The 22,161-nt window shown below is 34.9% G+C and overlaps 4 protein-coding genes across 9 annotated transcripts; 1 reads left to right on the forward strand and 3 right to left on the reverse strand.

Moving 5' to 3' along the window:
* Positions 1–430: 430 nt before the first annotated feature.
* On the reverse strand, positions 431–10,444 carry Med15 (mediator complex subunit 15). 2 transcript variants are annotated; one of them, XM_071708426.1, is made up of 12 exons: positions 10,159–10,444; positions 9,680–9,785; positions 8,617–8,668; positions 7,987–8,181; positions 3,344–3,603; positions 3,077–3,235; positions 2,847–2,965; positions 2,616–2,707; positions 2,328–2,489; positions 1,741–2,026; positions 1,540–1,642; positions 431–1,237 (listed from the first exon to the last, which is right to left on the reverse strand). In XM_071708426.1, the coding sequence occupies exons 1-12, from the start codon at positions 10,344–10,346 to the stop codon at positions 905–907; spliced, it is 2,055 nt and encodes a 684-aa protein (XP_071564527.1). In that variant the 5' UTR covers positions 10,347–10,444; the 3' UTR covers positions 431–904. The 2 variants fall into 2 exon arrangements, with proteins under 2 accessions (XP_071564527.1, XP_071564528.1); XM_071708427.1 differs by having other exon boundaries at positions 9,680–9,767; positions 10,159–10,436.
* Positions 10,445–11,584: 1,140 nt separating this feature from the next.
* On the forward strand, positions 11,585–13,347 carry LOC139773748 (putative ATP-dependent RNA helicase rha-2). Of its 4 annotated transcripts, none has more exons than XM_071708455.1 (5): positions 11,585–11,810; positions 11,887–12,088; positions 12,152–12,363; positions 12,443–12,540; positions 13,210–13,347. In XM_071708455.1, the coding sequence occupies exons 3-5, from the start codon at positions 12,161–12,163 to the stop codon at positions 13,272–13,274; spliced, it is 366 nt and encodes a 121-aa protein (XP_071564556.1). In that variant the 5' UTR covers positions 11,585–11,810; positions 11,887–12,088; positions 12,152–12,160; the 3' UTR covers positions 13,275–13,347. The 4 variants fall into 4 exon arrangements, 2 of the variants coding, with proteins under 2 accessions (XP_071564556.1, XP_071564555.1); XM_071708454.1 differs by having other exon boundaries at positions 11,586–11,810; positions 13,195–13,347; XR_011718417.1 differs by having other exon boundaries at positions 11,587–11,815; positions 13,195–13,347.
* A 1,959-nt stretch (positions 13,348–15,306) lies between these two features.
* Positions 15,307–17,532, reverse strand: LOC139773747 (uncharacterized). The gene is made up of 5 exons (XM_071708453.1): positions 17,292–17,532; positions 16,739–16,863; positions 16,480–16,661; positions 16,144–16,358; positions 15,307–15,763 (listed from the first exon to the last, which is right to left on the reverse strand). Exons 2-5 carry the CDS (start codon positions 16,857–16,859, stop codon positions 15,664–15,666), a joined length of 618 nt encoding a protein of 205 aa, XP_071564554.1. The 5' UTR covers positions 16,860–16,863; positions 17,292–17,532; the 3' UTR covers positions 15,307–15,663.
* Positions 17,533–18,608: 1,076 nt separating this feature from the next.
* LOC139773749 (probable ATP-dependent RNA helicase DHX37) lies at positions 18,609–21,974 on the reverse strand. Of its 2 annotated transcripts, none has more exons than XM_071708457.1 (5): positions 20,226–21,974; positions 19,948–20,149; positions 19,673–19,884; positions 19,496–19,593; positions 18,609–18,835 (listed from the first exon to the last, which is right to left on the reverse strand). In XM_071708457.1, exons 3-5 carry the CDS (start codon positions 19,873–19,875, stop codon positions 18,771–18,773), a joined length of 366 nt encoding a protein of 121 aa, XP_071564558.1. In that variant the 5' UTR covers positions 19,876–19,884; positions 19,948–20,149; positions 20,226–21,974; the 3' UTR covers positions 18,609–18,770. The 2 variants fall into 2 exon arrangements, with proteins under 2 accessions (XP_071564558.1, XP_071564557.1); XM_071708456.1 differs by having other exon boundaries at positions 18,609–18,850; positions 20,226–21,971.
* Positions 21,975–22,161: the final 187 nt, after the last annotated feature.

Here is a 22,161-nt window from a genome sequence, read left to right on the forward strand (position 1 = left end):
TGTATTATACATATGGTATAATTATTATATATAATACTGGAAATAATGTCGTCATTATATCTAATGGAAATATACATATACATATAGGTATATGTTAAATAATACAATATATAATTGTATATATATTTTGGAAAAAAAGTCATCTCAAAAAATTGAATCAGGATATATATATATGTAGGTTTTTGATTCAAAACAACTTGTGCTTGAAATGTCATATTCCTGATTCAATTTTTTGAGATGACTTTTCTTTTTCTATAAAAATTAATTACTGTAAAATATATATATATATATATATATATATATATATATATTTTACAGTAATTAATTTTTATAAAATTACAGGTAATTGTATAAAGACGATTTTTTACGTATTTACTAATATAGTCTGCAATTTTATAGAAATTTACCTGTGTAAAATTAGTGAATTACATAATTTCACTATGACATATATTTGCACTATACATTTATATTTACACATATGTATACATACATAAATATATATTTGAAAAAAAACTTCCACTTTGCTTTATATAATTAAGTAGCACAGTCATATGAACTTAGAAATATATGTACCTATGTAAAAAAAAAATTTCATAGATTTACTCTATACATCCAAGAAAATCATAGCGATTTAAATATCTCGCCGTTTAGTTTGTAAAATTTTAATTAATTGTAAAAAAAAATTTTTCCGAAACACTTAATGGATACAAAAATACTTTCTTGAAACAACTATCAGAATTAGATCTATAGTTAATTGCTGATATTAATAAAAGAAAAATACAATGTTTTTCGAAGAGTTTATGGTTATTTCATTACAATAGTTATAGATTTTCGTAGAGTTTATGGATATTTGCTTGAAATAGCCTAGTTGTATAGATATTATCAGATATTCATGCGATTTGTACTATAAACCCATCAGGACTGTACTAGCAGTAATAGACGTTTCCTTTGGTGCGCTGGCTTGTCGAACACTCATCTCCCACGTGTCTAATAGTTGGGAAAGAGAGAAACGGCGCGGCAGTTTTGCGATACGGACGTTCAGGGCTTTTTGTACAGCACACAGGAATGTCGTTGCTTCGTATTCGTGCGGTGCCATGACGCAGCGAGGCGGCGTTGAAGGATAATCTGCGGGAACTGTAACCGAGATCGGTGGAACGCATGGAAGATGACGGTCATCAAGCCAACATATCAATTGTATGCATTTCGATCCACTTTGCTGCGCTGGGTCTAGACTGACCTGAAATGAGAAAATTACATTATTAATAACAATTATGCAATACGAACCTTTTTAATTATCATAAGCTAGAAACAAGATTTGCATGTACAACTTGATATATCATCTTACATAAAAAAATGTTGACAAAATGTTAAGAAAATTCCCAAATTATATTTATACAATTTATACTTTTATAGGCAGAAAGTACGCCAGATCCTAAGTTCCAAGTAAATAATAAACATAAATTTTTGATAAAATATAATACGTGATTTAAAACAAAGTGTAAATTATTCAAAATGAGCTTAAGAGATGATGTTACATACTTTAAACCGTTGGTCGAGTCTAGCTATTTCTCCTTGTAATACGTCAGGTATTTCGCTAGGTGATTCTTCTACTTTTTGCTTCTTCAAGGGTGGCGGCAAATTTCTATTTTTATACAAATAATAGAATGTATTCCAATTTGATCGTAAACTTATTAAATAAAATGATATATAATCTTTTTTTATATATGTATGCGTTCTTACTTTATTTCTGGTCCAAATAAGGCATCCAAACATGGTCCAAAAGTACGTTGTAACGTGTGATTGATTACCGGGCTTTGGAGGTGTGTGCTCACAGCTTCTAACAGCGGACTAAAAATTTGGTGCTCCTTCAATGTCGTTACTGGCGGTCCCACACTACCGTCCCCTCTCTTGAAGTCTAACTTTTCCAAGACAACTTCGCATTTTAGCAATGTATCCAATGGCATACGTTTACTGGGATTCGATAGAATTTCCAAGAGCTTCTTCATCTTACTGAGTTTATCGACATCTACGATAGAAAAAACGATTAATATAAATAATAATATTGCTCATTTGAATAGCTTAATATCGGAAAAAGAGGCATATATAATATTAAAAACATGTAGCTTTCTTTTTTTGTTGATATTTCCATCTATATGAAAATAATTCATATTATTTATGTAACTTTTTAAATATAATTTTTAGTATATCAATTTTTATAGAATAAACTTCTTATTTTTAAATAAAACAGATCTTTAATGTTTTAAATTTTGCTTTCTTGATATTATTCCACTTTAACATTGTTGTTTGTACTAATTATATCTCCTTACTTCCTTCGCTGCTCATCTTAGCAATCATTCTTCGTAATGGCTCTATGTATTTGCTTAGCTGTCTGACTTTGTCTCTGTAAGCCTGATCTTCTTGCTGAGGACTTGGTGTGGCTCCTACACCCCCGGGAGTATTTAGTGAACTGCTTGGAGACGGTGCCATACCTAGTTCAATGTATGATTTAATATGTGTTATTTAATAATTCTCTCTCTCTCTCTCCATTCTTTTCTCCTTCCTTTTTATCTATATTTATTTTCTATGTTTATTAATTCTCGATTATCTGATCTTACCTACGGAATTCACGGAACGAGATGGTCCTGTCATGATGGCATGCTGAGGACTTGGTGATGGCACTAGAGCGGGCGATGCTACCATTTGATTACTGTGGAAATATAATTTTTCGTTTTGTTATCATGCCATAAATAATAATGTCATGTCAGGAATAATGACAGAAATATGCTTTTATACTTCTGTCACACAATCCTAAAAAAAATTATGTTTAAAAAGTCTGTTAATATTACCTCGACGGAGCTCCCAAACCAGCTGGGCTCGGAGCTGAAGGAGACGGGCTCTGCCTCAAGAACTGATTAGGCGTAACGTTACGTGGGCCAGGAAATCCAGTATTCATCATTTCACCTGGCTAAAAACAAAAATGGCAATTATATTAACAGGATATTATCAATAAATAAAGAAATTTTTAATAAAAATGGTACTGATAGTGAGAATAATTAAAAAGATAAGTATGTTATACCTTTCTTTGAATATGATTTAATTGCTGCTGCATTTGACCAGGACCTAATTGGCCAGGACCAATTTGATTCATCTGTTGCGGCATATTAGTCTGTATATTGCCTATTGGTCCCGTAATTTGATTATTCATTTGACTTGGTAATTGATTCTGCATCTGGGACTATGATAAAAGTAAACACATAAAACATCTCATAAAACTGTCTAATTCCTTTCCTTATTTTATCCTTCTTATATAACTTAATTAGTAGAGCAAGTAAATAAAGCGTACCTGCATATTTTGTTGTATCTGTCCAGCGCTTAATTGACTCATTTGCCCAGGCACCATTTGATTCATTTGTGGAGGAATATTTCCTTGTCCCATCTGATTCATCTGAGTCAACATAGGATTGTTTTGCATAGTTTGGATCGGGCCCATGTGATTCATTGGACCGCCAGTTTGTGACGGCATCATACCCATACCTGGCATTTTGTTCTGCATACCAGGCATATTCATTGGTTGTCCGGGCCGTTGATTTAAACTTTGCAAAACTAACAAAACATACAGAAGTTTGAACTATTTATCACTTAGGTGTATATTTTTCATAAACCAAACTATTCATGTATTTGTATATTGCCACAGAAATTTGAAAACATAACATTATATAAATTTAAAAACACAACATTATAAAAAGAAAAAAATATTTGTATAAGCAAATATATAATAAGCCAAAAAGTATTGTAAATTAAATACTAGAAAAGAATGTAAGCGAATATACTAATCAAAAAGTAAATTAAATACTAGAAAAAAATATAAGCGAATATATCATAAAGCAAAAAGAATGTAGATAGTACAAATGGATATAATTTGTAATCATTAATTTATCGCATATCGATTTATTAATGATTTCAGTGTTTATTTTTTATATTTTTACTAATTATTAATACGAAAACAGAACATTTAGGAACGTAAACTGGAAAAAGGAATCTTAGGTATAAAGGTATTTAACTGAATCTATGTGATGATAATCTATGATAAGTAAGCTGTCTTCTAATCTGTTTTCGCTTTCTTCTTCTTGTGAACTTGTGGATCCTTCTTCCCCTATAATAAACCTTTCGAGCGCTTCTTCCAAAGGAAAATTAAAAAAATTTTGCAACTTTGACTCCAACTTATTTAGATTTTTAGCAGTTTCTGTTCGAGTTTGAGGCTTCTGATGTATATGCTCGTAAGCGACATTGCAAACTTGAATATTTTTATTTAACTTTAACTCTACAACAATCGTATCTCTAGCACTTGATTTTTGCAGATCAATCGGCCACGCGTTTTCCGTAAATGTCAGTTTCATTTTTGTAACAATTGCATTCATGGCAAATTGCACATCCTTGTGTCTCCTTTGCGCATCGTGCACGAATTGATACACGTCGGTTAGACGTTTCATGAAAGCATTTATCGTACGTTTCACGGCGTGAATTATATTTAATACTTCTTCGGAGAAAGGATCATCCGTGCCAGATTTAAGTTTGTCTTTGAGATCAATCACTTCTGGTACGAAAGAGTAGCCCGGACTAATGTACCATTTACGCAATAAACTGTAATATACGAGTATTATCTTGAATCGAAATATCGTCACATCAAGCACTTCCACTTCGTGTCCTTTACATTTGTATATGAACTTCACACGATTATCACTCGATTGCACTTTTATGTTTTCCTCCAGTTTCTCTTGAATTTTCTTTTCTAAATCTTTTCGTTGTTTCATCCAATCTTTATGTGATAATTCTTCCTTATTTCTCCGTTGCATATATTCAGACTCACTATAATGTTCCATTTGGCAATCCGGTGGCGGAAATGATGAATGATCCATTTCTACGTTTGTCAGAGAACTGCTAGGCTGATTCTCCGGTACACTCCGTATTTGATATATGATACATTTCGATTGAAAGGATTTATTAATTGTTTAAAGTTGTATATTGTAATGTCCTTCTTTTTCAAGCACGATAACATAATAAATGCTTTCTATTCCGTCCTGCCTAACGCTTGCGTTACCAATGGTATCGTTAGAGTATATTTCAGTTTGTGTAACCTGTCCAAGGTGATCATAATATTTACTATCGTCGGCTTAAAGAGAGAGAGTTACGTCTTACTCACTAGTTAAGGATGTATAGGTCGTACAGTCCTTGCTAAAAGTTAAACTTTCAATAAAAGAAGACTTTGCATGTATGTCAAACAACTCAAAATTTTTTATATGTTAGAAGGGATTACCGTTAACAGTTTGAGTATGATTTTTTGTTATTTAAATAATTAGTATTGTTTAAACAATTAAAAAAATTGTTTTGTTGCAAAAAATGTTGAAACTTAAAATACAATATCAATGATGTATGTTTTACATATAAAAAAAGTTTAAGAAATATCTTAATAGTTTATTTATATTTTATTTATATTTACACACACACAGCAAAAATGTCGATTCTCTATAAGGGATAATGTTAATTTTAACAACTTTAAACTTAAATAACTCTTAAATAACTTCAAAATTTTACAGAGTATTTTTAATTTAATTTAGAAACAATTTACAGCACTTTCTGAATATATTTGAAATACCTCCAATACATCCTTAATTACAATAACTTTTAAACCAGTAAGAGAATTGTGCTGAAATTTTACATAGATACTTAGACGTAATAATAGAACAATCTATGAAATTTTTAGATTTTTGGTAATGCTTTGAGATGTCACCCATACATCCTTAAATAGACTTATTTCCTATCAATTCAAAGTCATCGTTAAAGTATTACAGAAAAGCCTGCTTATGTATATATTTTTTATTACTTTTTAATTTAATTTTACATTTATTAAGTGTATAACATGTTTATTCATTTTAAACGTGATTAATAAAAAGAATTTATTCCAATAAGATAAATATACGTTCAAAATACAATACTTAAAAAGTTGTGGGGTATACAAAAATTTCCATTGTTTTTTCGAGCAATTTTATGTATTTGTATATTCTTAATATTCTTAATACTCTTATAAACAAAAACATTTTTAATATAAAATATTTTCCAGCATTATCTACCACCTTTTGCCGCTGCAGTCCCGGTTCTTGGAACAAATAAAGTTACTGATTCATTCTTGTATTTCTTCAGAATTGCGAAAATGTATATCGGATCTTTGTTGTATGAAGTGTCTCTCACTCAGATACATAGAAAAACCTTGTGATCATAGATATATTTGTTGTCTTAGAAGTGGAAAACTCACCGAAATTTACCCATGACTTTTTATGTTTAGGATTGCTGTAGTAAATCTATTTATCATCTCCGGTGACAAGTCTATACAAAAAGGATATCTGTGCCGATTCAATGGATTCAATCACAAATGGTGATTTAATCGGTAATGACATTGTCGGATAACTCATGCAAAATACAGTTTCCTTTTCGTTTCAATCTTCCTCGTTTCATGTGAACGTCGAATTATAGTATTCTGATTAATATTTAGTCTTCTTGCACGTTTTATTTTTATTGGGTTCTTCTATTCTTATTCTAATCTTAATTAAGTCGAATCTTTCTGAAACTTCATAAATGGTGGATAAGGTAGGAAATCGATAATCGATGTAACGCGGAGCAAATCAAACAAAGGATGATTAGCGCTGTAAGCCATACTTTTGGTAATATGACTTCTAACAATTAGGAGAAGCATGACTTACGAAAAAGACACTGGAAGGATGAGCAAAAGGATCATGACTGAGAGTCGTGTGGAAGTATAGGCAGAGATCGGGCGCAAGAGTAGGGAAAATTGCCTTAGGCCTAAGGAAGGAAAAAGAAGGAAGAAGCAAATTAAAGAAAAGAACGGTTTCGCGAGCGTTAAGAAGGTCCTTTCGATCGTTGAGGAGTGTATCGGCATACGGACAAATATCGCGTACAGACTATTATTTTATATTGTTTTTTGAATAAACTTAATTTTTCTTCAAACAATCCGAGTAAAAGTTAATTAGAGAACTCTAAAAGTACAATAGCATTTAAACGCAAGCAATGTAAACTTTTGCATATCCTTAGTAATTTGTAATTATTCAACCAAAGAACTGGATAAGAGGCCATCCGATTCCATCAAAAAATTAAACTTAGCATAAAATAACACCATAGCATAAATAAACTTGTTGCAAAACATATTTTGACATTATGTTAATATGAGAAGTAATCTAATAGTATGTAAAAACAGAGAAAATGTTTAGCAAATTGAACGAAAAGCGAACGTTGAAAATTCAATACGCAACAGGAATGATAGTAGGTATATAATAAAAACACATGAGTTGGAACAATATCGAATAACATGTGGCTCTACATGAGAGCAGTAGATTCGTAGTCGGCGGATTTTCGAGTTTAATCCCGACTCTTATTCCATGATCTCGGCATATAAGGTTGATTAGCGAGTTGAAGATTGTGAGAAAAAGAATATGCGATGAATGATAAACTGCTTCAAATATCCATATCTCAAGAATTTAAAAGTTGGAACAATAAGAGCTGTCAATTAAAGAAAAACGCCATTTTACGGTCAGGACTGAATCCTAGTAGCCTAATAATATTATTATTTGTATGAATTAATTTCCTTCGCCTTTCTTCGCAAACCACGCGCCGTTGCTTACAGTCTTGAAACATAATTTCAAACTAAAGCTAGAATAACACAATCATGTAATTAAATTGATAATCAATTTAATTTAATTAACACTAACATACATCTTAGAATAGGAGATACACAGTATAGAAAATTCGAGATATATAGGATAGGCTAACAGCAGAAAGAAAAAGTAAAATGAGCGATACATTGAAGTACATACATTTGTTAAAAATAATATTTATGTGTTATAACAGATGCAGCTCAAGCATTAGTTATTCTTTGTAAGGTTCAACCTACATGAAATCGCTATATTAATTACTTACGATTAGTTGCAGTATTCGCAGGTGGTTGCGGGATTATACCCTGATGATTAGGACCTGGACCTCCCATGCCCATCATTTGATTATTTCCCGTGCCCTGGCGTGCCAACGTCTGAAGAGCACCAATTGGATCAGGCATGCCTTGATTATTGGTACCAGCAGTACCTGGTGCATTACCAGCCGCACCCTTTTTGGAATCTACGAAAAGAATAGAATGTCACTGAAATAACATACGAGATCTAATATAAAAATAAAATTGACTTTTTTGAAAAAAAAGATACTGGACAGGGAAACTAAACTTCAAAATTTTGCAAATAAATAAGGTAAAATATCTTTAAAAAATAGAGTACAATTAATAATAAGATTAATAATTTAATGAATCATTAAGCAACTAGAACAAATAGTTTCTTGTTTTTTAAAGCAGCAAACAAATACACTTTCAATTATTTCACGATTATTTAATTTGTATTTAACAGAATAAATTACAGTGTCTCGTTGACAAGATTTATAAACTACATTTAATTTGATATGCAATGTTAACGTAATAAGAGTTTGTCATTATTTTTATAAATCTCATATTATAATGTAATAAGAAATTAATATAATATATAAGACAGATATATCAAACATTACTCATTTCTCTGACATGAAGAATTAATCTGGCAACAAAACCCAAGTATTCTTCCTGCAAGAAAAAAAAATAGATTAGTAATATTGAAAGGTTTGCATTCACATATAAAAATATGTTTCGACTATCAAAATAGGTTCCTATTTAAATGATTGTTATAATCAAAAGAAGACAAATTTTGGATTAGATAGTATACAGTAGTTATTAAAGCAATGTAATTAATATGATAATACAATCTATGTGACAATTCCTAGTATAATCTATACGATAATACAATCTAGGTGATAATTCCCAGATAAACTTCTCAGAGACTTAACACCATAACAATCTATCATTATAAGAATATTACAACAAGACATCGCTTTAAATTAATTTAAAAAATATGACTTGCAATATATAATTAGATATTAATATTAGCTATTAATTACTAAAGAGATATGACTCAATAATTTAAATTTAAATAAAATAACTACAAATATATGTAATTTATATATTACTGTGCCACTTAATAGATTTTGTTTTTTCTAACTAATTTTTTTTATTAACTATGTGTACACAGCAATTTATAATCCAGTTTAATAACTACTATATATTATTTAATCAAAAATGTTTCTTCTTTTAATCATAATGATTATTTAAATATAAGCCTTTTTTGATATTTAAATTACAACTTTCAGTATATATATATAATATTCAAAAACATTCTATGTTAAAACATATGTTTAGAGTTGTTAGAGATGTCGAAAAAGATGTTTAGAGTATCAAAATTCTATTTAAATGATTGTTATAATCAAAAGAAGAAAAATTTTGGATTAAATAGTATACAGTAGTTATTAAACTGGATTATATATATAAGCCTCTGTATAAATATAGGTAGTCATTATTCATCTTTCCTCAATCCAACATCTAATTATATATCTTTCTCCAACATCTAATTATATATTTTACTTTAAGTTCAATAAGTATAAAGCAATGTACATATTTCACTCTTAAATCTAGAAAGTATAACACAATGCAACTGCAAAGAACGGAATATATTCTTAACATTCTAGATAATTCTAGACATACCTTAGTCTTAGCTTTTTGGAAGACGTGATTCTCCATTTCCATGCTATTTTTTGTTGTGGGCATGCCAGACACTTGTATCGCTTCGTCACTGTCAATAAAATATTTGCTAGTGTATATCAAACAAAAAATTAGAATTATTTCCTTTGATTGTACTAGCTATGCACACATTTTATAAAACAGGAAAAAAAAGAAAAAATTCACATAAAAAGATAAAGAAATAAAAAAAGAAAGATAATAAAAGAACGATTAAAAGTAAATTTATTATTGACACGCACATAAATATTTCGTGTCAAGAAACAAATATATATTCATATAAATAAATAATATACGGGATATACGGGATATATGGGACGTAAAAAATAAATTTGTGTAACAATTTCAGAGGATATTATTCATTAAATAATAATTGAACTTTTAATAATGCCAATTTATGATATAAGACAATGTTCTCGCTTTATAACCGACGCAAATTTACTTACATTTTCGCGACTACGCTCTGTCGAAAATGTTGCGTTTTCCACGAATCGTCTGTAGCCATGACTTCGGTTAAATTATTTAAAAGCACAATTAAATAAAACTCGAAAACGATATCAAAAATATACAACAACAATATGCCGTACAACAGATACCACGTTCGACTTGGTTTGAGACGCACAGTGCACACCATATAACGACCATAAATCACAATAAAATATTGACGGAAACAATCTAACCTGCTATTCTAAATTGTTCTAGATGGGAATGATGGGATAACTTTGGAACTTTGTATGCGTTCCGAAACGTGCTGACCATCAACCTTATGCGGGGTCTACAATGCAAGTCGTGAGTTGTGAGCCGTAAAAAATTGACCAATCACAGTCGATTATTCTTCTCAAATTCGATTGTGATTGGTCAATTTCTTATGACTCACGACTTACGACCATAGATTTAGGAAGAGATAGACGGAGCGTAAGCTTGCGGGGGTACCGGAGCCTGGAGCCCTATAGGGACCGATTTCACATACTACTACTACTACGTTTACGCGAGCGTTACTTCTGTAGTAACTTACGACAATTCCTTCGCGTAAACGGGATTTTGTAGTAACTTACGATAATTTACTCCGCGTAAACGGGTGAATTATCATAAGTTACTCCGCGTAAACAAGTGAATTATCGTAAGTTACTACAGAAATAAAGCCCCTTGCACAATGCCAGGCAACAGGCAATAGGAACAGGAAATAACCAAAAAATCGTTAATTACAACCTAAAAAATTCGAATACTATAATTGGTTGGCAACAGGCAATAGGCACAGAATTTCCAACGTGATGGAAACTCTGTGTCTATTGCCTGTGTCACTGTTTATTCTGCATTTATACATGATTTCTGATTTTTATTCCCTGTTCCTATTGCCTGTTGCCTGGCATTGTGCAAGGGGCTTTACGCTCGCGTAAACGTAGTATAGGGGGACAGTTATGCTATGGTAGCATTAATGTCTAAAAGACATCATAAAGATGTCTTTAAGATGCCAGAAATCTTTAAAGATGTCTTTATGATGTCTTTTAGACATTAATTGCTACCTGGGTAGGTCTACAATGCGAGTCGCGCAAAGTCGTGAGTCGCAAGAATTGACCAATCACAATCGAATTTGAGGAGAATAATCGACTGTGATTGGTCAATTCTTGCGACTCACGACTTTGCGACTCCCATTGTAGACCCAGCATTAAGCCTTCCCTAAGAGCACAATTGACGGAAAGTCGACGGCAAGTCGACTTTTATAAGTCGACTTCTAGTCGACTTCTAAAAATGGCGGAAAGTCGACTAAAAGTCGACTTCTAAATAGTCGACTTCTAAAAATGGCGGAAAGTCGACTAAAAGTCGACTTTTAAATAGTCGACTTATAAAAAGACGGAAAACAGTCAAGCGGCGCGTCGCGCGTCATGCATCATCAATATGGCGGCGAATCTCGAGGAGGCTGGAGGACAGAGTGGACCAGAGTTTACGCGAGTGCGAGGAATACGTGCCGCGAGACAGGACACGATAAGACGCCAGATAGTTCTTGCAGGTATGGCGGATCAAGTCGCGAGAAAGGTTTTGCCCGACGAGGTAAAAGAGGATCAGGATAAGGCCAAGTGGAAACATGCTTACAGGTTAGGTATGGTGTGTTATTAATTATCATCGATAATTAAGACCTATTGAATGCGACCTCTCCATTCTGTATCATCTTTCAGAACACCAGAAATGAAGTAACCTGTGTTCATGCATTCTTCGTGCGTTCTACGGAAAATCAGTCCGGAATAGGTGGTTTATAAAGAGGTGTACGAAACGAATAAGATGTACATGCGAGGTGTCACGGTGATAGAACCCGAATGATTGCCGAAATTCGCCCATGCTATGCCATCTTAGTGAACCATTGGTTGATCCACCGCCAAGGTATTTTTATCACAATTGTTGCTTTATAATGTTTTTCCTACTTATTTATAAAGATATTTATAGATATAATCAATGAACCGGGAAGATCATTTGCCGGGTGTCTGGTACATTCGGAAAGGCCAAATGGGCACTACCATCGATGGATATAGAGCATCCGTGGACGGTGTCAAGTGGTCAGCGTATTTCTTCTTGGAGGGTCAAGTGTGCCCTAAGCTGAAACGATTTGTCCCGTCGCTGCTGACGACACCTGGGAGCATCACCAAGTCATGGGCCAGGTAAATCGTTATTCTATCTCCTTTCGATTTCACGTTGATTTATCGAATAGATTACATCAATTCAATACGATTTTTTCAGGTTGATACCACGCACTCAAGCAATAGTACAAACGCTGCAGTCGCAGGGAGTCGTGTCCAAACACAAACTGCTAGAAATCTGGGGTTTGGATAAAAAATGTGAGATTTTAATTTATAAAATAATATTTAGATATTATCATAGACTTCTATACAATACTAGACCGCTGACAGACATCTCGGCCGTGATGCTTGCCGCCATGTTGATTTTAGTCAAGATATGCTATACTACTATTCTATACAAGTGGTTTTATACAAGATTTCTATACAATAGTCTGGCATATACAGAATGTCCAAAAGAAAGGGTTTAATACTACAGGAGTAGTGGTTCGATTTCGGCATCCAAGTACGCTACACGTCGAAGGCATGACTTACAAACTTATTGATAACATGTACCAATATTTAACACAAAAACATTCGCCTGCTTCGTTATGTACTGTAATAACGAATGCAGATAAACGCACATCATGAGCAACTGAACACCCGATAGTGACTTATTGTTAATTCAATATGGCCGCACCCTTCACTAACACTTGCACCTTGCACTCGCATCAGCTTTTCGGCAGTGCGTCCATAGATGTTAGTGGTCTAGTATAAAAGTCTGTGGATATTATATATTTATAATAATATATATATATATATATATAAAACAATATTATTATATATTTACAACATTATGATAATAATATGATATATATTTATATAGCTAATTTTGCATATTGTTTCGCGATTAACGCTGGAATGTTTTAATTTTAGTTCTGTTATTGTCAGCTTACCAGAAGTGGCTGCCGGAATCCGCGCACGCAGAAGTGGCACAGATATGGCCGCCTTTGTAATTAAGAATAAAACATTAGGAATGTAATTATACAGTTTTTTAGATAATTAAATTATTTTATATATGAAAAAAAATCGAAATGCATCAGTTTTAGCCCTCCAGCAAGGGGTCGATTGTGTATCTTGAAATAATGAGGTAAAAATTACAAAAGTGAGAAAATTCATTAGCGTATCTACGATTTTATTTATCAAAATCTAATAAAATCTGTTAACTTTTGTTATTTTTACCTCGTTTTAAGATACACAACCGACCTCCACATGTACGCGGCGGTTTATTTTATCGACTTTAAAAGTTGGCGGGAAGTCGACTTTTCGTCATGACGGGAAGTCGACTTTTCATCATGACGGGAAGTCGACTTTAAGTCGGTGGTTTTTGCGACATTCGCCGACTTCAAGTCGACTTCAAGTCGACTTTCGTCCTTAAAAATGTCGACTTCTCTGCCAAGTCAGTTTCGGTAGAAGTCGACTTCAAGTCGACTTAAAGTCGACTTTTTGCTCTTAGGGTTGTGTCCACAATACTAGAAATCGCTCCGAGACCTAGGTCGGAGAAAAAATTGACCAATCATATTTAAACAATTCGGCAATTGACCAATGCGATTGGTTAATTCTTTTTCCGTCCAAGATCTCGGAGCGATTTCTAGCATCGTGGACACAAAGCTTTAGAAAGAGATGCAGAGTGAGTTTTATCGGAGAATCACAATAATATTAATCGGAGACTGTGAAATCGGCTCCTATTCTCGAATCGTTTTCATGAAACTCGCATGCGAAATTTAATGCTTTTCAAATAAAAAGTCGCATACGAAAATCGACGGGCGCGTTCAGAAGACCAAGCCGCTGAGTAGCAGTCGAACGTGATTGGCTCATACTTTTAGAACCAACCAATCAACGCAAAGTGTTGATAAGACGAACTCAACAGTTGTGTCTGCTGAACGCGGCCATAAAGCCTTGTGTACACGATGCTAGAAATCGGTCCAAGTTTCGGTTTAAGCCAATCAAATTGCAGCTCTTACAGAAAAGCAGCAGTTTCATTGGCTTAAACCGAAACTCGGACCGATTTCTAGTATCGTGTACACAAGGCTTTAGGGCAGGCTCGAGAATACGGTCCCTGATTGGCGCGAAACGTCGATATTGCTTGAGAAATATCGCCGTAAATATCTTGAACTTGCGCGAAACACGTATCTCTCGATCGCAAATATAAGTATATCTCGTACGTATTTAAGAAATCGAAGCAATTTCGAGAAATTTTATACGCACGTCAAGTAGATATCCGAAATTATGTTCTTTCTTTAATTTTCCTTTTGTTATTTTTAGAACACTACTTACACTACCATTTTTACCGGGTGCATGCCGTACGTACGCAGATCCTCCGAACGTTTCTGAGTCTAAACCGAAGTATAGCCGAATTCACACGTAATTCCCGTCCCCCGTTATCAGAGGGACTCTATTGCGCGTATCTTGAAACGAGATGAAAATTACAAAAGTGAGGAAATTTACTGAAGCATCTATGATTTTATTTGTCCAAATCTAGTAAATCTGTTCACTTTTGTAATTTTCACCTCATTTCAAGATACACTATCGACCCCCAGAACCACCCTTAATTGCCCACAATAGCAGTTTATGCTCGGTGCATCTTTTCTTTAGTCTATAACAGCAAGGAAAAGATTTACATCATGAATTATTCGTAAAAATCGCATCATTCAATATAAGTCCGATTAGAGGCGAGAACCGCCGGACTTATATGAGAACCGGATCGGCGAATGTTTTTATCGCGGAAGAATTGCCGCCTATTTTACCGATCGAATGTCGCTTTAAATTTAAAGTGTGGATTTAAATGCCAATTTGAATCTGCAGGGTATCAAATCTATAATAGACGTATGACGCATAAGTCTGAAGAACGAATAATAGATTATATAATATGTATATCGAAATGACCAATAAATCTTAGAATATATCGATATCTATGTTGTGTTCACCTCAACTACACACGTACCTGATTTGCGAATACGAAACTGATAAGAAAAAAAACTCAATGTATTATGATAAGGAATAATATCTATATTAAACGTATATCTCAAATACGTAACATTTTTTTTCCATAAATTTATAATAAAAATAATTCACATTTTCTTTCACATATTTGAGATCGTATTTCTTTAATTTTACAACGAAAGTTCGCATTCTCGCTTGTACGTAAATTAAATAAAATAACACTGCGAACTCGAGATAACATAATGAAACATGATAACATTATGAAAAAGTAATAAACGAAGAAAGAATGTATCTATTTGTTATAGAACTACAATTTAAGATTACATATTTTGGGAATCCGTAGGTTGCAGAGGTTTACGATTGAAGGATATGCGAAAACCATCAGCAGTTCTATACGCTTTCCTAATCGATCGTTCCCATGGGCGTTATATTCATAGAATCGGTCGACTCGAATAGGAAAGCGTACATTTTATTTGGAGAACCCGACGATTCCATAGAGTACCTGCAAACAGCAATGAAAACGAATATAACGATATCATTTTATTTTCGAATTATTTACAAATATTCGAATTATGCAGGATAACGATACGTAGCAGTAACCATTTGTCGGAACTTATACTATTAAATGGCACAATTTTATGGCTGCAGTTCATTCGATGCTACAAAATGCTTTGAAGCGTTCTTCTTCTCCTTCTTTCTTCACCGAAAGAAAGAAGAGGAATACATTGCTGTACTGCAAAATACATTTTGCTACTTCAAAACATTTGTATAGTGTTAAGTGAACCGCAGTTTATAAAAGAAGATCCGTTTTTGTTACTCCCGATCTTCGGAGATGCAATACCCGTCATCCTTTTTGTATTGTTTAAAGCTTTTACACTTTACCCTGATTGCGAGGTCGGCACAGGGATACTAGAATCGGATAGCGGCTCCACCCCGCGGTATGCAGATCGTGGAGTTCCTCTGTGCATCTGATAGAACATTAGTTTCTTCTTGAGCTTATCCTTCTCATTCTTCACGCTCATGTACTTATCCGTCAATGCCTTAAAATTGCGTTGTTTCAGCCAAAGTCGGGTCTTCAGCAACTCGTACTCCTTATCCTTAGAGCATATCGTCGATACAAAAATTTAAAAAGATATAAAGATACAATAGGAGCGATATAGGTACAAGATCGTAAGAAATTAGGACTACGAGAAACCAAGCAATAAGAATTTTTTGTACTAGTTCAGTGAAGCGGTGCATCAATATTTTCATCTGGTTGCCCCAAAACATGTCTACTTTGCACTGCATTTCCAGAATCTCGCCGAGTGGCTGGAAGTACGGGATCAGCCTCGGCTTCAGCGGCTCCTCCAGGGCTACGGACATGGTACCACGCTGGCATTGCGGACATTGCGGCTGCTCGACTGTAAGTCGCAAATGGTGAACAGTTGAAATCGTGGAAAATAAATCGTAACGCACGAAAATTTTTCTCAAAGTTTACCTTGCTGTAAACAATTCTGGCAGGAAATGTGGCCACACTGTGTGATGACATAGGGACGCTTCCCTCTGTACAACGGGGCGAAGCATTTGTTGCACGTTATCCAGTTCATCTCTGATGACATTTTGCTGAAAGTTGATCATATGTAATTTTTACGAGACTACTGATCTCTCTCGCGATGCAACCCAGGTAGAACAGAAAGTCACAATGAAGTCAAAATGACGTTAAAATGATGATAAAGTGACCAAACACCGTCATTTTGACATTATTTTGATTCTATTGTGACTTGGGCTCCGGTCCATTTGATGTTACAAGTGCTTCGAAGCGTTCTTTTTCTTCTTCTTTCTTCATTGAAAGAAAGGAGAAGAAGAATGCTTCGAAGCATTTGTAGCATCAAATGGACCGCAGCCTTGTTGTTCTACTTGGAAAGCAGCAAGTCGTAAGAATACAGCGATCGTAATTTCGAATCTTTGATCGAAACGATTTCTTCGTTATGCGTAAGGCGTTAAATGAAGTTTATCTACTAGATATATACGTTATAGAAATCGACACTTACTTCTGTATATATTTAACTTGATTTTTCGAACGCTATTTCTTCGTAGAAAAATATACGACTTAAAATTGCTTAATGGCGCTCCAGAAATCAAAGCCGCTCAACGTTCGCGCGTCTCTTCACGATGCAAGTAACATAGGTAGATTGGCGACTCGGATAAAAAAGAAACAAGGACGATCTTCTACGCCCTACGTTACGCGGAAGCGGAACGAGCGGATCACCAATCACGGGATCATTCTGATAGAACTCTTTCAAAGATTCCGTCGAAACGGTCCTGTGATTGGTGATCCGCTCGTTCCGCTTCCGCGTAATCCGCTCCATGGGACTCCACCCTGACTTTATATTTAGGCCCGGTCTACAATGGATGTTGTAGGTCGTAAGTCGTAAGAATTGGCCAATCACAGTTAATTATTCTTCGACCGCAAGAAGAATAATGCTGGGTCTACAATGCGAGTCGCAAAATCGTGAGTCGCAAGAATTGACCAATCACAGTCGATTATTCTCTTCAAATTCGATTGTGATTGGTCAATTTTTGCGACTCACGACTTTGCGACTCGCATTGTAGACCTAGCATAAAGGCCCGGACACACACTTTTTCGTAACAGTAGTGCAATTCTGTAACTCGTTATGCCGTCGTTATGAGCTATAACGACAATTGCGCAGCTTTTTTACCATATGAAATATCTGCGCAACGATAGTCGATACCTCATAACGAGTTACAGAATCGCACTACAGTAACAGTAGGATTTCGACCAATCGCGTTGCTCGAACGTACGGCCGTACGTTTCCGAATCGAGTAACGCGATTGGTCGAAATCCTACTGTTACTGTTACGAAAAAGTGTGTGTGGCCAGCTTAATAGACTGTTACTATACGTTTACGCGAGTGTTACTTCTGTAGTAACTTACGATAAATCACTCGTTTACGCGAAGTAAATTATCGTAAGTTACTACAAAATCCCGTTTACGCGAAGAAAAATCCTCCCTAAGAGCAAAAAGTCGACTTTAAGTCGACTTGAAGTCGACTTCTACCGAAACTGACTTGGCAGAGAAGTCGACATTTTTAAGGACGAAAGTCGACTTGAAGTCGACTTGAAGTCGGCGAATGTCGCAAAAACCACCGACTTAAAGTCGACTTCCCGTCATGATGAAAAGTCGACTTCCCGTCATGACGAAAGTCGACTTCCCGCCAACTTTTAAAGTCGATAAAATAAACCGCCGCGTACGTCTGGAGGTCGATTGTGTATCTTGAAACGAGGTAAAAATAACAAAAGTTAACAGATTTTATTAGATTTTGATAAATAAAATCGTAGATACGCTAATAAATTTTCTCACTTTTGTAATTTTTACCTCATTATTTCAAGATACACAATCGACCCCTTGCTGGAGGGCTAAAACTGATGCATTTCGATTTTTTTTCATATATAAAATAATTTAATTATCTAAAAAACTGTATAATTACAATCCTAATGTTTTATTCTTAATTACAAAGGCGGCCATATCTGTGCCACTTCTGCGTGCGCGGATTCCGGCAGCCACTTCTGGTAAGCTGACAATAACAGAACTAAAATTAAAACATTCCAGCGTTAATCGCGAAACAATATGCAAAATTAGCTATATAAATATATATCATATTATTATCATAATGTTGTAAATATATAATAATATTATATATATATATATATTATTATAAATATATAATATCCACAGACTTTTATACTAGACCACTAACATCTATGGACGCACTGCCGAAAAGCTGATGCGAGTGCAAGGTGCAAGTGTTAGTGAAGGGTGCGGCCATATTGAATTAACAATAAGTCACTATCGGGTGTTCAGTTGCTCATGATGTGCGTTTATCTGCATTCGTTATTACAGTACATAACGAAGCAGGCGAATGTTTTTGTGTTAAATATTGGTACATGTTATCAATAAGTTTGTAAGTCATGCCTTCGACGTGTAGCGTACTTGGATGCCGAAATCGAACCACTACTCCTGTAGTATTAAACCCTTTCTTTTGGACATTCTGTATATGCCAGACTATTGTATAGAAATCTTGTATAAAACCACTTGTATAGAATAGTAGTATAGCATATCTTGACTAAAATCAACATGGCGGCAAGCATCACGGGCGAGATGTCTGTCAGCGGTCTAGTATTGTATAGAAGTCTATGATAATATCTAAATATTATTTTATAAATTAAAATCTCACATTTTTTATCCGAACCCCAGATTTCTAGCAGTTTGTGTTTGGACACGACTCCCTGCGACTGCAGCGTTTGTACTATTGCTTGAGTGCGTGGTATCAACCTGAAAAAATCGTATTGAATTGATGTAATCTATTCGATGAATCAACGTGAAATCAAAAGGAGATAGAATAACGATTTACCTGGCCCATGACTTGGTGATGCTCCCAGGTGTCGTCAGCAGCGACGGGACAAATCGTTTCAGCTTAGGGCACACTTGACCCTCCAAGAAGAAATACGCTAACCACTTGACACCGTCCACGGATGCTCTATATCCATCGATGGTAGTGCCCATTTGGCCTTTCCGAATGTACCAGACACGCGGCAAATGATCTTCCCGGTTCATTGATTATATCTATAAATATCTTTATAAATAAGTAGGAAAAACATTATAAAGCAACAATTGTGATAAAAATACCTTGGCGGTGGATCAACCAATGGTTCACTAAGATGGCATAGCATGGGCGAATTTCGGCAATCATTCGGGTTCTATCATCGTGACACCTCGCATGTACATCTTATTCGTTTCGTACACCTCTTTATAAACCACCTATTCCGGACTGATTTTCCGTAGAACGCACGAAGAATGCATGAACACAGGTTCCTTCATTTCTGGTGTTCTGAAAGATGATACAGAATGGAGAGGTCGCATTCAATAGGTCTTAATTATCGATGATAATTAATAACACACCATACCTAACCTGTAAGCATGTTTCCACTTGGCCTTATCCTGATCCTCTTTTACCTCGTCGGGCAAAACCTTTCTCGCGACTTGATCCGCCATACCTGCAAGAACTATCTGGCGTCTTATCGTGTCCTGTCTCGCGGCACGTATTCCTCGCACTCGCGTAAACTCTGGTCCACTCATCTGGTCCTCCAGCCTCCTCGAGATTCGCCGCCATATTGATGATGCATGACGCGCCGCTTGACTGTTTTCCGTCTTTTTATAAGTCGACTATTTAAAAGTCGACTTTTAGTCGACTTTCCGCCATTTTTAGAAGTCGACTATTTAGAAGTCGACTTTTAGTCGACTTTTCGCCATTTTTAGAAGTCGACTAGAAGTCGACTTATAAAAGTCGACTTGCCGTCGACTTTCCGTCAACTGTGCTCTTAGGGTGCCATTACATGGAGCGCGGAAACGCGGAAACGCGGAAACGCGGAAAGAAAGTAACTAGATTCCGCGTTTCCGTCGCTTCTTTCTATCGCATTTGTGCGGAACAGCGGAAATCATGCGTGTTTTGTGTGTGTGTGTGTGCCAAGAAGTGCTAAACAATAAACATCAAGTATATAACTTTAACAGTTAATATCTCAAGCTTGAGATATTAAATACAAGATATTAAATACATATACAATATTTTATACAAGCTTGAGTAACTCATTGAAGATTGTTGATGACATTCTGAGATAGTTGAAGTATTTTTCGGGATCTGTCAATCTCATCTCTACAAGTAAATTGTTGCTGTCATCTTGTGCAAGTCTTCTTTCTTCGGTAAAAATAGGTCGTACCGATATTCTTCGATTCTTTTTGTCTTCCAATTTCTTGTAACGCAAGTACAAATAATACATTGAAGTCACTTTTTTCATTGTTATTTCTGCATGTCTCATCGGTTCATCTCTTGCTTGTATGAGAAACTTCATAATAATCATTAACATGATATTTGGATCCATGATATACTTTTAAAATAATTAATAAAATACACGAAGTACAAAATAACTTTTTCTTCCGAGATTTGTAATCGATAGAATATATATATATATATATATATATATATATATATATTTGGAGTCTTTCGCACGTGCCACAACTAGCCTGCACTAGGAGTCACGGCTATAGAGCACTTATGCATTAGCGCTTGTTCTACCGAATAGTTTATAACAATTAAATCACTTTTCCAATTTCACGGAGAAATATCCACAATATTCTAAGCGGGATAGAATATATTATAAAAATACATAACCTATCTGAGGTATCTGCGTGCAACAGTACAGAGAAAAAGAACGAACATTTGACGCGTCCGTTCCGCGAGTTTGTTTCTCCTTATATTACATGGAGCACAATTTGCGCGGAAAAGCGGAACAGTATAGTGACAAATAGACATTTGTATTCATTTCTTAAAATTGTGTTTACTTAATTCATTGCAATTTTTATTAATATGCTTATCTTTTCAGCTTATCTATTGAATACAAGCATTTTAATCAATAAATACCGTTAAAAATTAATATTTTATAATTCTCCGTTCCGCTTTTCCGCTCAAAATGTGCTCCATGTAATATAAGGCATTCAAAACAGACGGAACGGATCGACGGAAATCTAGTAAATTTTGTCTTCCGCGCTTCCGCGTTTCCGCGTTTCCGCGCTCCATGTAATGGCACCCTTAGGGCTGTTTACGCGAAGGAATTATCGTAAGTTACTACAGAAGTAACGCTCGCGTATACGTAGTATACGATTGGTCAATTCTTACGACTCACGACTTACAACACCCATTGTAAACCAGCCCTTATGCTGGGTCTACAATGCGAGTCGCAAAGTCGTGAGTCGCATGAATTGACCAATCACAGTCGATTATTCTCCTCAAATTAGACTGTGATTGGTCAATTCTTGCGACTCACGACTTTGCGACTCGCATTGTAG

The sequence above is a fragment of the Temnothorax nylanderi genome, unplaced genomic scaffold (assembly GCF_030848795.1).
Source record: "Temnothorax nylanderi isolate EJ_2023f unplaced genomic scaffold, tnyl_v1.0 TNYL_tig0067_pilon, whole genome shotgun sequence".
Taxonomy (NCBI): Eukaryota; Metazoa; Arthropoda; class Insecta; order Hymenoptera; family Formicidae; genus Temnothorax; species Temnothorax nylanderi.